The sequence below is a fragment of the Bubalus kerabau genome, chromosome 20 (assembly GCF_029407905.1).
Source record: "Bubalus kerabau isolate K-KA32 ecotype Philippines breed swamp buffalo chromosome 20, PCC_UOA_SB_1v2, whole genome shotgun sequence".
NCBI lineage: Eukaryota > Metazoa > Chordata > Mammalia > Artiodactyla > Bovidae > Bubalus > Bubalus kerabau.
Genome location: NC_073643.1, coordinates 19,232,827 through 19,248,114, shown reverse-complemented (window position 1 = coordinate 19,248,114; position 15,288 = coordinate 19,232,827). Strand labels below are relative to the sequence as shown.

The 15,288-nt window shown below is 47.2% G+C and overlaps 1 protein-coding gene across 1 annotated transcript in view; it reads right to left on the bottom strand.

Moving 5' to 3' along the window:
* The window catches only part of SRGAP3 (SLIT-ROBO Rho GTPase activating protein 3), a 251,316-nt gene that overhangs the window by 31,143 nt on the left and 204,885 nt on the right, over positions 1 to 15,288 (bottom strand). Inside the window, exons 12-15 of the mRNA XM_055557441.1 lie at positions 12,538 to 12,565; positions 7,230 to 7,332; positions 2,102 to 2,162; positions 336 to 413 (exon numbers count right to left, since the gene is read on the bottom strand). Of these exons, the coding sequence (XP_055413416.1) occupies positions 336 to 413; positions 2,102 to 2,162; positions 7,230 to 7,332; positions 12,538 to 12,565 (270 nt within the window). The remainder of the gene's footprint in view (positions 1 to 335; positions 414 to 2,101; positions 2,163 to 7,229; positions 7,333 to 12,537; positions 12,566 to 15,288) is intronic.

Here is a 15,288-nt window from a genome sequence, read left to right as displayed (position 1 = left end):
AGATTCACATAACAATTCCAAAGCCCTCTTTCCCCAGCAACCACTGCAGAGTTCACCAGAGAAAGTCACCCATGTGTAATTGCAATTGAAAGTCACCCTGGTCATTGTTCAACAGTGGGGAAAAAGAAAAATTAAAAGGTTTTAGCATTGCCCAACTTCTGTGGTGTAAACTCCCGCCTTGGCTGATTTCAAGCTACCAAGGTAAAGTCCCTGAAGGTGAAGCTGGAAAGAGATGTTGATAAAAGCTGCCCCAGCAACACTGGCTCCAATAAATGCATTCATACCCACCCTGGCTTCCTCTGGACACAAGCTGGAGATGATCACTCCGTACTTACCTCTCTCAAAGGAATTTTTGATGTCATTGACTTCAACCTGAGATCCTGGCACTCTGAAGATGCCTTGCTGCTGGAGTCCTAAAAGAAATAAACAAAGAGAAGAAGAGAAAAGGCCTTAAGCTCATCAGACCACTGGGAACATGGATGACTCTCTCCACTGCTTGTCTCTTTCTCCCATCATCCTTTGTAAGAGTCATTCACAATGGCCGTCTCCCAAGAGAAGCCCAAAAGAAGCCTTTACAATGAACTTTTTAGCTGGTCCAAATTCTCAGCCACATTCTGCTTTATATGTCTATGGCCTCTTGTTCGGGCTTGAAGGAAACAAGAAATTTCTATCAACACTGGACCAGTGAATAACTTCCACTTTAATTCCCAGGTTAGCACAATCAAATAACTGGGTAGTGAAACGTTGCCTACCAAGCTCATCGGTTGCACTGTTCCAGGTAGCTCGACTTAACAAATGCCACTGGGGTTTAACAGCCACAGAGATTTTGAACAAGAATGATTAATACCACTCCCTCAACCATCACAGACTTTGTCTTTCTTCAAGAAAATCTAGAGTCTAGACTGCATGCTAGCTTGGGATCGAGGAGTTTGGGGAAGGTTAACTTATTAAAAAGACGATCTCATTTTTTATGTGTTTCTACAAGGCGATAAAGAAGAGCAGACCTTGCTATCTGACACCGCAGTAACGACAAAACAGTGACCTACAAGATCGAAGATTAGAGGACCTCACTCATCTGAAAAGGAAATTAAGACTGGGATCCTTTCCCTGAGACTCAGTTTTCCACAGCAAACAACTCTCCACATTATAATTTATGGAAGTGTTTACCCTTAAAGGCAGGCTTTAAAGTTTGGTCTGTATACATAGTATGTGCTCAATAAACGTCGTTCATTTCTTTTGTTAACCAGTGCTGAATTTCTACCACCTGGGTCTCTTACCCCATCCTCCTGGCTCAGTCTTGTCCAGGCATGCGGGCCTTCCGCCCCGTATTAGGCCATGACACTCGCCATTCTCTCCACCTGGACTGCAAAGGTTGGCTTCTACTCAGATACCACCTCCTCGGAGATGGCTCTCCTTACAACCTTAGCCAAGTCAGCCCTGTCCTCCTCTAGCCATTCTCTGTCCCCTTACTTAGTTCTTAGGCATTATTACTAGCTGAAATTAGACTATGTATCTCTCTGCTCGTTTATTTCCCTGCCCTTCTAATTGGCCATGTAAGCTACTGAGGGCTGGCAGCCTACTTGTCTTGTTCATGGCTGTGCTGCCATTGTCAGAAACAGTGCCTGCTCTGCACTCTGGAAATATATTTTTGGAGGAATGAATAAATAAATAGATGGAGGCACACATTAAGTGCTGGGAACACCATGTAGCAAATCCCAGACACTCTTACTTCCTTCATGGAGCTTGCCACAGTCTAGCAGTATCAGCCGATTGGATGGCCAACCTCAGTCAGTGCCCTAAGTGCAGAGCTCTGGGCTTGGGTGGGAGTGAGGAAAGAACTAATACTGTTCTCCTGTGAACCCTCCCTGCTCCTCAGTGTTCCCAGTTGCCAGCTCATCTCACCACCTTCAGTCCCCCCAACACAGAAGCCTCAAGAGATAGCAGTCAGAATAGCACCTGTTCTACAGAGCTTTTTCCCTCTCATAAGGAGAGCAGTAGCATGAAATCTACCAAGATGAAAATCTGAGTCTCATCTCTTATGAGAACAGCCTGGCACCTGTTCTTGAAAGAGCTGAAAACACTGCCCTGAGATTAAGCTTACCATATAAATTGATGTATCGGATACAGCTCTCGACGACCAGTGGTATAGCTTGTCCTGAATCCTTAAGAAAAAAAGTCGTGAGTTGTATTGGACTTGGCAACCACCACAGGAGAGAAGACACTGCAAACACAGATTACGAACTCAAGCCAGAATATTAGTACCATCGGATTAGTAAGAAAACAAGCAAGGAACCACTAATTCTAAAGTCTCCACAAACAGTTAAAATAGGAAGTTTTCTGTTATTGCAGAAAAGGCATAGTTATGATAATTTTAAAGAAATGCTCTGTCTGCTTACTCAGCTGGGAAGGAATCAGGGCTCAGGAGGCCTCACAGGCGCATGGCAGAAGGGGAGAGAGCCCTCTGCGTGGAGGGAACTAGAGTCTGCTCTCCAAGACTTCACTGCCTCCCACTCCCCTCAGTCCCAACTCATCTCCATTCTCCCAGCATTCAGGGAAGGAGCAAGGACTCTGCCTAGGACTGTAGGACCTGCTGCTGGCATGAAGAAGGGCACACTATGGGAGAAGCAAGGCCGGCCCCAGGGGTCCTTCTGAGCTCTGAGAAGGGAAGACCAGCTCTACTCATGATGTAACAACCTAAACATCCAGACAGATAACTTGGTTTAACAGTGCACATGTTACAAGGAAAACTTCTAGAAAAAAATTATTGTCAGCCACTGACCACTGAGTGGCCACCTTAGTCAGAAAGGTTGACTAAGATGCAGCTCCTAGATACATGTGTTTACATGTATCTAGGGTGTCAATGTCAACTTCAATGACATTTCCCTAAGCTGACCCAAGGCCACAGAGAGCTGGGCAAGGGATCATTTTCCTTTGGATTCCATCATTGGTTGACCCTTATGCTATTTCAGGCAACTTACAGAGCATACAATCATAAGAAAAAACAAAAAAAAAACAATAACAACAACTCTTTCTTAAAATGGGCCAAATTAAATACTAGCCTCCTCAGAAGGTGAGAAAGAGAAGGCATATGTACTAGTATGCTCACGTAAAAGGGACAGGGGAAAAAACATGAAATTGGATGGTTTTGTGGCTCCTCCGCACCCCACCTGGGAATTCTTAACTAGAATACCTTAACTCTTAACTAGAGTCATAGAGAGGATAATAAAGTAGACTCATTGGCAACAGGCAAGGCGGGCCCTGTGCTACAAGTCAGGACTAAAGACAGTTTCCATCCAGTTGAATGGGGCTAACGGACCTTTCCAGTAAATACCTGGTTCCTGGTTCGAGCATTTCTTCTTCCTCTGATAACAAAAAATAAACAGGCAGCACAGCAGGAGAAAAAGAAAAGATTATGCAGGAGTAAGATCAGTTAGAGTAAGCAGATCCTTCAGAGTCCGGGAACGCCGAAATGCAATGGCAGCCAGTGAAGGGCCAGGGAGATGGCAGGCAGCCTACGAGGCTCAGGAGCTAGGGACCTGCCCCGCCAGCCTTCCAAGGTGGCTGCCTTGGACACCAGAGGGCAAAGAGGCCTCTTTCAGTCCTTGTCAAAGTGCAGGAACAGTGAGCACTAAACCCTTTCCTAACCTCAAGTCTACCTTCTTCTCAAAACAGGGGCTGTTTATTCACCAGCCATGAGAGCCCACCTAAGACCCCTTAAGGTGAGCCCAGCTGCCCACAGAAAGGAGGGACACACACTCTCAGGTGTCTGCTGGGACTGTCCCCGCAGTCAGCTCAGGGAACCTCGATCTTAGCTCTTAGTTAACCAAGACTGTATTTTGCAGGGGCCATCTGGATAGGACCCAAGGGCAAGCTGCCCGGTTCCAACTTCACATGGCAGACTGTGCTTTTCCACCAAACAGCTGAGGCAACAGGTCCCAGGTACTCACTCGACTTTGATCTCCTTCTGCCCGAGGACCCTCACCCTGGCACTGAAAGACCCTCAGGGAACCCAAAACTGACAAAACCTGGAGTGAGGGAGGGCCATATGGTCAGAACACCTTGGTGACCTTGCAGGCAGAACCACAGCCTTTGCTTTCACTGAAATCGCCCATTTGTAGGGGAGAACTACCTTCCTCTTTCTTCCTGTACAGGCAGCAGGTCAGGCTCTGGGGTGCGTACTGTGTCTCATTCAGCTCCTGGGGGAGGTCAACCCCCTGACTGAGAGTCAGGAGGATGTGAGCCTCCTCCCCGCTGCCACCCGTCCAGCCCTGGCATCTCAGCTGCTAGGGTTTTCCTACGTTGGCCAAGCCCACCTGAACCTAGGACAGCAGTGACAGATGGTCAGATGGGGATGTGGGCGCCCTCCGGAAAGCCCCGGCAGCACTCGCAGCTGACACTCCCCTGGTGCCTACTCTGCACCAGGCAGAGCTCTAGAACCTGCCATGAGCTACTTATCTGATCCTTGTCACACACTCATGTGTGTGCGTGTTCAATTGCTTCAGTTGTGTTCGACTCTGTGTGACCCTCTATGGACTGTAGCCCACCAGGCTCCTCTGTCCGTGGAATTCTCCAGGAATAATAACTGGAGTGGATAGCCATTCCATTTTCCAGGGGATCTTCCTGATCCAGGGATCAAACCCGGGTCTCCTGCACTGCAGGCAGATTCTTTACTATCTGAGCCACCAGGGAAGTCCCCTTGTCCCTCTAAACCCTCATAACCATGGCATTTCCATGATGTTATTTTACTGACAAGCCTTTCAGAAGTTTGGCATTTCAGAGATGGGGATTCATGCTGAATCTTCTTTCAGATAGCATGGGAATCCTAAGAGGAAATTAAATTCCATTCATAAAGGTTGAAGGACTGAGTGCATCACACTGCCTTTTCATTTTCTGAGAGTTAACCATCCTTGAGATTGGGGCCCCGCTACTGCAATCTGTCCCCAAACTGAGCTCAGAGAGGGCGCACAGAGGAGCTGGTTGAACTGCACTGATAATACGTGGTACAAGCACATGTGACTACAAAGAAATGCAATCGCTTAACAAACAAACTTTGTTTCAGTCAAACTATCCCCTGAGGAAGCTGTGCTCTTATTCCAGGGACGGGCCACTGCCCAGCTGTCTAGGGTGCCCCTCTCTGGGGGCTCTTTTCAGAGCCAGTCTCCTGGTGCCCAGTGCAGCCTATACCTCTTGCCATGCTGTGGCTCCAGTGGCTGCCAAGCTGGACTCTGAATGACACTTCTCATTCCAAAAGACCGTCCATTCAAAGACAAGGTTTTGGCACCGCTGACAAAGACGCTTGTTGCAGGCTTGCGGGAGACTGACCAGGTGCAGCAAAGCCTATAGATGCAGAAGAAGGACTGACTTCCTCTAAGGGGCAAACACACCCGTGGGTGTTGTGATTGTCAGGGGAATAAAGTCAGATGACTTGATTGTCACACATTTTATGTAGGAGTTCTCCATTCAGAAATTGTCTCACTAAACAGAACACCTTTGCTTTCAAATGCAATCAGGTGAGAGAGCCTTCCAAGCGTCCTGACAGACCGCCTGTTTCCAAAACGCTAAGCATATTCCAAAACATGTCCGTGTCTCTGAGGTTCCACTCATTCTCTTCCTTCTCTCAGCAGCTCCTCCGTCCATCCTCCCCTCTGCCGACACTTCCTTCAATGCTGCTCCTGCCCCCGGTGCCCACGGCTCTTCCTGGTCTAGAGTGCTCACAGAACTTATTTCTGTACTGATCAGTCACCAAGCACTCATCTTGAATCATCTTCCACATTCAGCTTCTGCGTCAAAAACCTCCTGTGTGACACGATAAGGTCCTTGAGGGCAGAGAGTAGCAAATGGGCCTCAGTCTCCCCTTAGCTCTGGAGTGCGATTTTTTGAGAAGGAAGTCTTGTAGGAGCAAGGACGGAGGATGAAGAAAGGGCTCTTGACACAGGCCTCTTCTCCCATGACCTTCTGGATGGCAAACTGCTCTCTCGGGGTCACCTCCCAACGTGCCCCTTTCCTGCTGCTCCCAGGTCCTTTTGGGGCCCTCCAGGCCTCCCTCCTCTGAGGCATCTGAGAGCAGCCGCTGCTGTTTCCCACCCCTCGGGCACCCCCAACTGGGGCCCTCCTGTCCCCTTTTCCCTTTCCCAGAACTCAGTTCACAGGCAGAGACAGCCCTGGGACCCAGGCTGATCCTGCCCACACCTCTTCCCACACCTGAGGCCGACCCTCCCTGCCCAGTAAGTCCTGTGAACGTCCTGTCTGGGGATGGAGGAGAGAGAGCTGGAGGAGAGGCAGCCTCCAACGCTCCAAACGTGTCTCAGGCAGAGCCTGGGAGCCTTCAGGGCCTTTTCTCCTGACTGACATGAGTCTTATTTTCTGCAGTGAGTGTCTTTGTTAGATGGTGGCGGGCTTCCAGTCACTGGTAGGGACCTTCCTCCTGCTCCCCTAAGTAACGTTCAGAGTGCATCTGCCCTTCCCTGAGGATATTTCCCACCTGTTACCCTTTCCAACTTCATCACTGTCTTAACTTGCCTTGAGCTGTTCTATCTGAGATGGCTCGATCCTGCACCCTTTGCAGCCGAGAAGCAAGAACAGAGAAACTCACTGAAGTGAAAACCTTCCTTTCCAGTTTAAGGTGTAAAGGGTTAACCTGGAATTCTAAAGGGACTACTTCATCTCTTTTCCCTTCTCCCAAACTGCCTCACAAGAAGCAAAACAAGGTGGAAGGGTTGTCTCTCACACAAATTGTATGTGTTTCCTTTGTTGGTCTATTCTCAACTTTTAGGGAAAAAAAAATCACTTGTATAAAAATACAGTTATACAAAGCAGGGTTTTTCCTTTGTGTTGCTTCCAACCAGTCTGCTCCTAGGAGACGTGTGTGTGACGGGAGGTGAGGGGGTTTCTCTAACTGTCCCTCAGCCTGGTCAGGACTGCAGTTCCTCAAGCAGGGGAGCAGGGCTGACAGCCCTCCCCACCCCCCACTCAGCCAGGGCTGAGAAGCAAGGGGAGGCACTCTTAGAAGCCACTGGTCAGAGACAAAAGTGCCTCTGAAGCTACAGGCAGGCCACCAGGAGGACCAGCCAGCTACATGGCCTGGCCAAGGGCCCAGATGGAAAGTTCCCGTTGGTCAGATGTCAGTCTGTCAGTAGGTCGGGGCAGGGCTGTTGGCCGGGGTAGGAGGTGGAGAGAGGCTGCCATTACATTGGGCACGTTCGCGGACTCCGTGGCTCCCCAGCAAGTACCTTAATGAACGTTTCCATACAGCCGTTAAATAGTTTATGGCTACACACTGAGAGAGGCCTAGGTCTCCTCATTTTCTGTGGTTTAGGGGGAAGACAGGGGGGCCTAGGGGAAAACGGAACAAAAGAAATCAAGAAAGCAACCAAGGTAAACATACAATGGGGGGAGACGCCATTGTAACCCACGACTGAAGGAGAACACAAAATGCAAATGGAAGGCCTGAACCCCCAGTGCATTGGTGCCCAATGCTCCATCTGAAGGCCTCTGGATGTTCAAGGGTGTCTTAACTGATCCACAGTGTCAGGCAGGACCAAGACTCATGTAACACAAATGCATTCTACATTATGGGGGGGCACAGCACGTGTCCGGGAAACCACTGAAACTCCAATCAGAGGCTGCCATCCTGCAAAGCTAACCAGATGGAGGGGGAGTCAGGGGTGAGATGTAACCTGTAGCCGAAGAAAGCAAGAGACTTTCAAAGATGATTGGAAGGGTTAATTTTCATTGTTTTGGCTTAAACACATCACTGAGTTTCAGCTCCCGATGTACTGGGGCACTGATCTTCCTAATGCTGCTAAGCATTTCAAATGCACTTGACTACTCTTTATTCCATTGATCTAAGAGCCAGGCAGTTATTATTCTCATTTTAGAGATGAAGAAACTGATGCCAGGAGGGAGGCTGCAGCTTCTTTGGGGGCCCCCGGGGACCCAGGGTGAGGACTATCTCCTGTGCTTTAGTCAAGTACACTTTCAGTTAGTGTTTTCAAATCCACTGTCATGCTTAACATCAGCTTAACTCTGCATGTGTGGCCCCATTTTACAGAGGCCTAAACTGAGCTCTAGAGTGGGGAAGTGGCAGAGCTAGACCCCAAACTCAGCCTCTTTGGCTCTAAGCCCAAGATTTTTCCCATTGGGTCAGTCATGGAGCCTTAGGGCACCTTCCCATATCTAGCCCAAACTCATCCACTCCATTAACCCTTGCCAGCAGAGGACTGGGAGGGGGTCGGGTTGAAAGTGTCTTGCTTGACTTTAGGATCTCCATTCCCTGTGCTCGCTCCATCTCGGACGCAGGGAGGGGCGATCACACCACAGTTCACCAGCAACAGTGAAACAGCCACAAACACTGAACCGGTTTCCAGAGTTGCTCACATGCATATGCCTGTGTTGGCTTATTTGCTCACCTTTCACCACCCAAGTTGGCCTGACTCAATGCTGCCAGCCTTCTAGGCCAAAGGACTTTCAAAGGTTAGGAGGAAGACCCCTAACCAAGAGACACAGTTCACTTTCAACTGGCTTAGCTCACAATTTGGGAGGTACCGAGGGGAGACCCAGCCTGACACAGATAATGTCCATGTGTGATGAACAGAGACATGGGCCCCCCACATCTTGACTGATTTCTGTGAATGGGCAAGAAATCATACGTGCTGTGGAGCCCATCAAGGAGATGAGACTCATGCTGCCTTGCTCACTGGCCTTGTTCGCCTGTCTGCTTCAGCAGCCCCACCATCAACGGACCTCAGATCAGATTCCTCGTGGTTTCTGAATACTGAGCAAATACTGCTAGCTCCAGGACATGCATGGGCAAAGACACAGTGGAATCCAAATCTCATGCCACCCAAACATTGGAACCAAAAATAACAGCACAGACCAAAACTTCGAAAAGAAACAACAGGCAAGGTTATTTTGAGCCCATCTTGGATCTATGTCAATTTGGTTAGCTAAGTCCATGTCATTTCTTTTTCACAAGGTGCTTATTTTTTTGAGGATAAGGGCATGTGAGAGTGAGTATTTCTTATGCTAGATCTGCTTTTGAATTTACATATGCCAAAGAGAGTGCCAGAAATGTGACAGGGGGCCATAGGTTTTACGTTTAATAACTGGAGGGTAGCAGCTGAGCCACCTTGTTTCCATGGTGATTTGGGTTTCTGTTTTTGAACGTTGTCTGATCATTTCATTATCTCACACTGCATGTTATCCTCACAACAACCCTGAGAAGTAGGCAAGAACTATTAAACCTACTTTAAACATAAGGCAAATGAGCCACTGAGAGATTAAGAAACTTGCCCAAGGTCACAGGAAAAGAATTCAGCTCTTCCTATTCCAGGTTCTGGTGTGAGTATGGACATGGGGAAATGGGTTTTACCACAGAATACCCAGCAATAGCATTAAATTATCTATTAAACTCTCACGGTCAACAAGAGTAGAGACTCAATGCAGGTGTTAGACACCAATACCGAAAAAAGTCTAGGATGCATTTAAAATTTATTTCATAAAGTTAAGTCCTAAGGAATTTTTTTTTTCCTGTGAGTTATAAAATTTCTCCTGCCCAATCCAGAAAGCAAAGGACTGTTGGAATCACATCAGGATTTCTTCCTTTAGTGTGGTGCTCTGTGCACGGAGCAGAATCTCTGACAAGGAAACGTAGCTATCCCAACTTCGCATTACATCAAATTGATACCGACTTACTGAAGTGCTGGGTGGGGCACAAAGTGGGGAGCAGAGGGGCAGCTCAGCCAAGGAAAGTGGGGCAGCCTAAGCCTTCCATCTCTTCTGCTGCTCAGTTGCCGAGCAAAAAGGAAAGAAAGAGAGAGAGAGGCAGGGAAAACAGGAACAGAGAAAGCCACGGAGAGGAAGAAAGAGAAACCAGAGACCAATGTCCCCTTTCTGCCTTTCAACCAAGATGAAAATTAACACACATTAGCAACACAGAACTTGGCCTCAAAATTATTCTGTGATCAAAAGGATGGTGATTTTCCTAGACAACCTCACAGACGTGGGAGTCAAAATTCAAAATGGCGGCAATATTATAGTTGGATGGTGGTCAGGCTCTTGGAGGCTGTGCATGGGTGTGCATGGGGTTGCATTTGTGTGGATAAGAAATCTCAAATGATTCCACCACTAATTCAGACTTGGAGCAAGTTCTAGGTTAGGGAAGCCAGTCAATGGTTTGAAAAACCATAATCAAATCTTAGGTTTGCATTTGGATTTGCCATTTACCATACATCTTTCAAGTGCATTATTGTATCTGGTCAGCCTAATTTTTTTTTATTGTTTAGTCACTAAATAGTATCTGACTCATTGAGACCCCATGGACTGCAGTGCATCAGGCTTCCTTGTCTCTCACTGTCTCCCGGAGTTTGCTCAAATTCATGTTCATTAAGGCGGTGATGCTAATTACAGGGTTATTATGAATTGGGGCTATTCTAAGATAACATTCTAAAGTGTGAGAAAAAAATACAACGTGTTTTGGCACATGTGCAAAACTGGTCTATCTCTACAAGGCCAGCAGCAGCTTGTTGAGAAGATCTGCTCAACCAATCATCCAAAATGACACTGACCTTTGACAAGAAACTATGGGAGACAGAGAGGAGACACAGTATAGAAATAGCTCACCCAGGGCATTTAAGATTAATTTCAAAAATACTTCCAAGTTAGCAATGCACTCTATGATAAGTTAAAAATGATTTTTAGAAGAGGAAGCTTTTAGTTTACTAAGAGAGTTGCCTTTGACCTTGGCCAAGGGCCAAAGTGTAGATATCTGGATTTACAGCTTAGTACAGTGTAGTACAGTGTATCTAAGTGGGAGGTCTGTAATCCTAGCTTGGATTTCCCAGGCCCTAGGTCCATGAGGGTGTGGAAGAAAACATCTCAGGGGACTTTATTTATTAAAAAAAGCAAAACCCCTCAACTTTTCTCTAAGGAACACCCTGGGACCTCGCCAAGGGTTTGATGACAGATCTCTCCTACAATCTGCTGGAACCACTATTCCCGCATGAGTTCTAGGAATTAGGAAGAAGTGAGGGATGGCTCAATTCATCCCCCATCTGTTGCACTATTTGCAGACTTTGGTGTAAAATGTAGCTTCTGTTGTTTGGGGACTATGACAACATTCTCTTGCAACAAATAAATTAAAAAAAAAATTTTTTTAAAGGACAACACTCTCCTGCCATAAATAAATATATTTTTTTAAAAGGCAACACTTGCCATAAATAAATTTAATTAATTCATTCATTTTTAAAAAAGGAATTTGTTTCTAGAAGATTCTTAGAAAGTAAACCTGCACATCTGCTGGCCCACATGCTGGGAAGGCCTCCCCTGGCATCACGAATCATCCCAGTGTTCCCAGACTGCCGGATCCTAGAGGAACAGCTGCACAGACTAAGCTTCTGGAGAGTCCCTGGTCTCCTCGACCCTGGGCTCAGTAAACTGAAAATCCCAGAGCTTTCTAAGCCTCTTCCCAGCCAACTCCCTTCCAGATGAGGAGGGAGTTGAGGGTTCATCCTTCTTGTTGCCAAATAGGACAGCTTTCCAGGATTCCCAGCCACTGGGAAGAACTTGTGGGGAAAGGATGTCACTGGGTCACTGGGCCCAGAATGAGGCAAAAACCAGACCTCAGTGGTCACATGATGGAAAAGTGCAGGCCTTGAGGCCACCGGCTAAATTCATGTTGGGCGGTGGGACAGGCATTGTTGGAGACGGGAAAACGGATGGGCTCTAAGGTACCCAGGCAGCGATGGGGCTGCTTAGGGACTTAAATTCTCTGCAGGTAAAGGAAAGGTCCAGTCCCGAAGTCAGACCCTCAGCTATCCGCTGCTGAGTGAAAGTGTTCACTGGCTCTGGTCTGCTCAGGGGAAAGCGCAGAGGGTAATGGTGAGCGAGCTGGAGACAAAGCGAAGCTGTCCACTGTTACTTCCCGAGCAAGGGGCTCCGCCACCAGTCCATCCCAGTGCGGTGAAGTCGGAAGCCAGTGCGGGCAGCAGCGGGAGCTGTGCGCGCTAGTGTGAATATGCGCATGCGTGTGCCCGGCGGTGCTGCTGCGGGATTCCAGCCCAACCCAGAGCCTTGGCAAACCCGGACCCCGGGCTACTGCGTGCTGCCCCGCACCTCCCCACCAACCCTCCTCGGCAGTTTGCTCAGCAGCCATAGAACGGATGGGGAGACAGGTGGACAGCAACCTGATCGCCTCCGGCTTCTGGCTGCCCTCAACACTCTGCAATATATATTACGGTCCCTTCCTCCCACCTGATGGATAGCGCCGCCGAGGGACCACACCCACCGTCCAGAGTAGCTCTGAAAGCCTCCCTTCCTGTCACAGTCTAAAGCTGGAATGAGCAGAGCAGCCAAAGGCCTTTGCCTCCCCTCTCGGCACAGTCACACCCCCGTGGGGGCACTGGTGAGGCGCTGCTCCCTAAGACTTCGCTGCTCCTGCTCCAGCACCGTGCTCGCCCTCCCCTCCCTTCCTGTGTCTCCCGCCTCCTCCCGCTCCCCACCTCAGGCGGCTGGTGCAGGAAACAGGATCCCCGCTCTTACCTGGTTGTACCGCATTCCGCTCTCTCGCCTGGAAAGAAAAGTGTACATTAATGTTTAATTGTTGGTTTTGTTTTCGTTTTTGCTTGCTTGTTTATTTTACTTTTGACCGGTGCACATTCGTCTTTTTCTAAAAACATGAAACAACTCACACTTGAACTTAATTATTTATGAAATGGGAAATCTAATTATGCCTAAGGTGTGGTCTGCTGGGAAGAACTGAGTCTTATTAAATCCTCCGTGCCTCCTATTTGTAGGGCCATGTTCACATATATTTTATTTCTTATTGTTCACATAACTAGGCTTTTGAGGTTCATCCATAGCATGACTGAGTAATTCATTCTTTTTTGTGGTGCAATAGAGAACCTCTAAGTCAGCGCTGCCCCCATGGAAATAAAATGCAAGCCACAATTTCTAGTAGCCACATTACAAAACTTAAAGAGAAATGGGTGAGATTAATTTTAATGATATATTTTATTTAACTTATGTCAAAATGTTATTTAAATATGTGTCAATATAAAAAATTAGTAAGATGTTATAGGTATATGCAGGCATGTGTGCTAAGTCGCTTCAGTTGTGTCCAACTCTTGCTATCCTATGGACTTTAGCCCATCATACTCCTCTGTCCATGGGGATTCTCCAGGCAAGAATACTGGAGCGTGTTGCCATGCCCTCCTCCAGGGGATCGTCCCAACCCAGGGGTCGAACCTGAGTTTCTTATGTCTCCTGCATTGGCAGACGGGTTACCACTACTGGCACCTGCGAAGCCCATTACAGGTTATATATTAAACATATGTGTATAGTCCTAACTCTTTGAAATCTGATGCTCATTTTGCACATTTCAATTCAGGCTAGCTGTGATTCAAGTGTTCAATAGTCACTTATGACTCAAGGCCACCATATTGGACCACATTGCTCTAGATTCTAGAATTGCATTCAGTATTCACACGAAGAGAAAAACAATGCTGAATGGAGCTGGGGAGGAAAATGAGGGGAGGAAGACAGTGAGAGAAGTCTGAAAATAAAACTTGGAGCAAATCAGCACACAATTCCTTAATTCCTGACCAAAGCCACAAGCAGTTACAAGAGTTACTGCAGCTGGTTGAACTGAAGCCAAAGCAGGAAAGGAGAAAAGTGAGGTAAAACAAGAAAATTTGCTCTACTTAATTTGACTGTGTCTGGAGTCTGAGGCAAATTCCTGCCAGACACCAATTTGAGTTACATTTTCACCTAAGACCCCCAGTGAGAGCTGGTGGCAACCCACCTAGGATAGGGTCAGCCAGTGGCCTGGGTTGACTATACAACATGTCATTTCCCTTAGGGATGTAGTTAACTGTGCAACTCTGACCGACAGAGGAGACCTAGGAAGAGGCTCCGGCTCCACCTCTTCCTGGACTGGCCCACTCCTCTACGTATTCACTGTGGTCCAAGCACAGTGCTCTTCCCTTCGTTGTACCTCACTTCATCCCTTCCTGCCTTCCCATAGGCTGTTCCCTCTGCCCCATCACTCTTTCCCCAGTTTTTCATGTGGCAGACACATTCCCACCCCTCTGAAGTCTCAGCTTAAACGTCCCCTCCCCTTGGAGACCTCTCTGATCACCTACATTAAAGCAAGTGCCCCATGCTCCTCAACCCCATACACAACTATTCTCTATCTCAGCCCAAATTTTCTACTTACGGACACTTACCACAGATATAATTCTTTACTTAATGGTTTGTTTCCTGTTTGAGGTCTCTCTTCCCCCAGGAGGGCAGGAACCTTGTCTGTCTTATATATACTGTACCCCCAGTTCTAGCCAAGCACAGAGTCTGTGTTTTTGATGGATGGATGGACAGATGAATGGACAAATAGGGGCCAGGAGGGAAGAAAGGGATAGATAGGAATCAAAGGGTCTGGGTCCCAGAAGTAGAATGTTAGAACACACTCAAGACAGACTTTGCTCTGGCAACAAATGGAATCGATTCTCCTTCAGCTTTGACTCACATTCCAGCTCTCAAGAACCCCTTTACTAACATCTTTTGAAATACAGTGTTTCAACTTCTAACAGAAATAAAAAATGCTATGCCCTTTACCATCTGAGACCTCTTGGGATTGTGAAAATATTCTTTATTGTTGGTGGCTTAGTCATTTTCTAGAAGGTCAGACTGTCTGGTCCTGGTGGACATTTTGCTCCGTAATGGACATTAAATCTTGTCCTGAAAAGGTTATGTCTCACTCCTTTTTATAGACAACGCACCATCTACCCTTGAGCAGCTAGAGTAAATTGAAAAACCACTGTATCTTAGGTGTAAACCCTGGAGCTTACTGATTACCCAGAGCAATATAAAAGGTCAGAAATCTAAGGCTCAGAGATGGCAAACTAAGAATTCTCTGGCCAATAAAATGAGGTAGCAACAGCCAAAGGCACATAAGGCTGTGTGCTCTTGTTTCCAAGATGTGGCAGTGACATTTGTAACAAGGAAGGCCAGTTTGCAGGGCACCTAGAAGCATTTTGACTTGTATGCCTGGGGTCAATTATGTTCAAAAATTTGCCTCTAAGTGAGGGTGACCTGAAAGACCTAGAGTTTCCTCCAGCTTGTGGTTTCTCTGAGGCATGCTGTCAAAAGAGTACTTGAGAGAAACTGAGGCACTAGACATGACATTTCATTTCATTTTTTTGAAAAAAACCCTATATCTTTTTTAGCCAAAATATTTCACTTGGCCCCATATTTCTTACCTGTTTTCAAACAACCAGATTATTCCTCCCAATACAA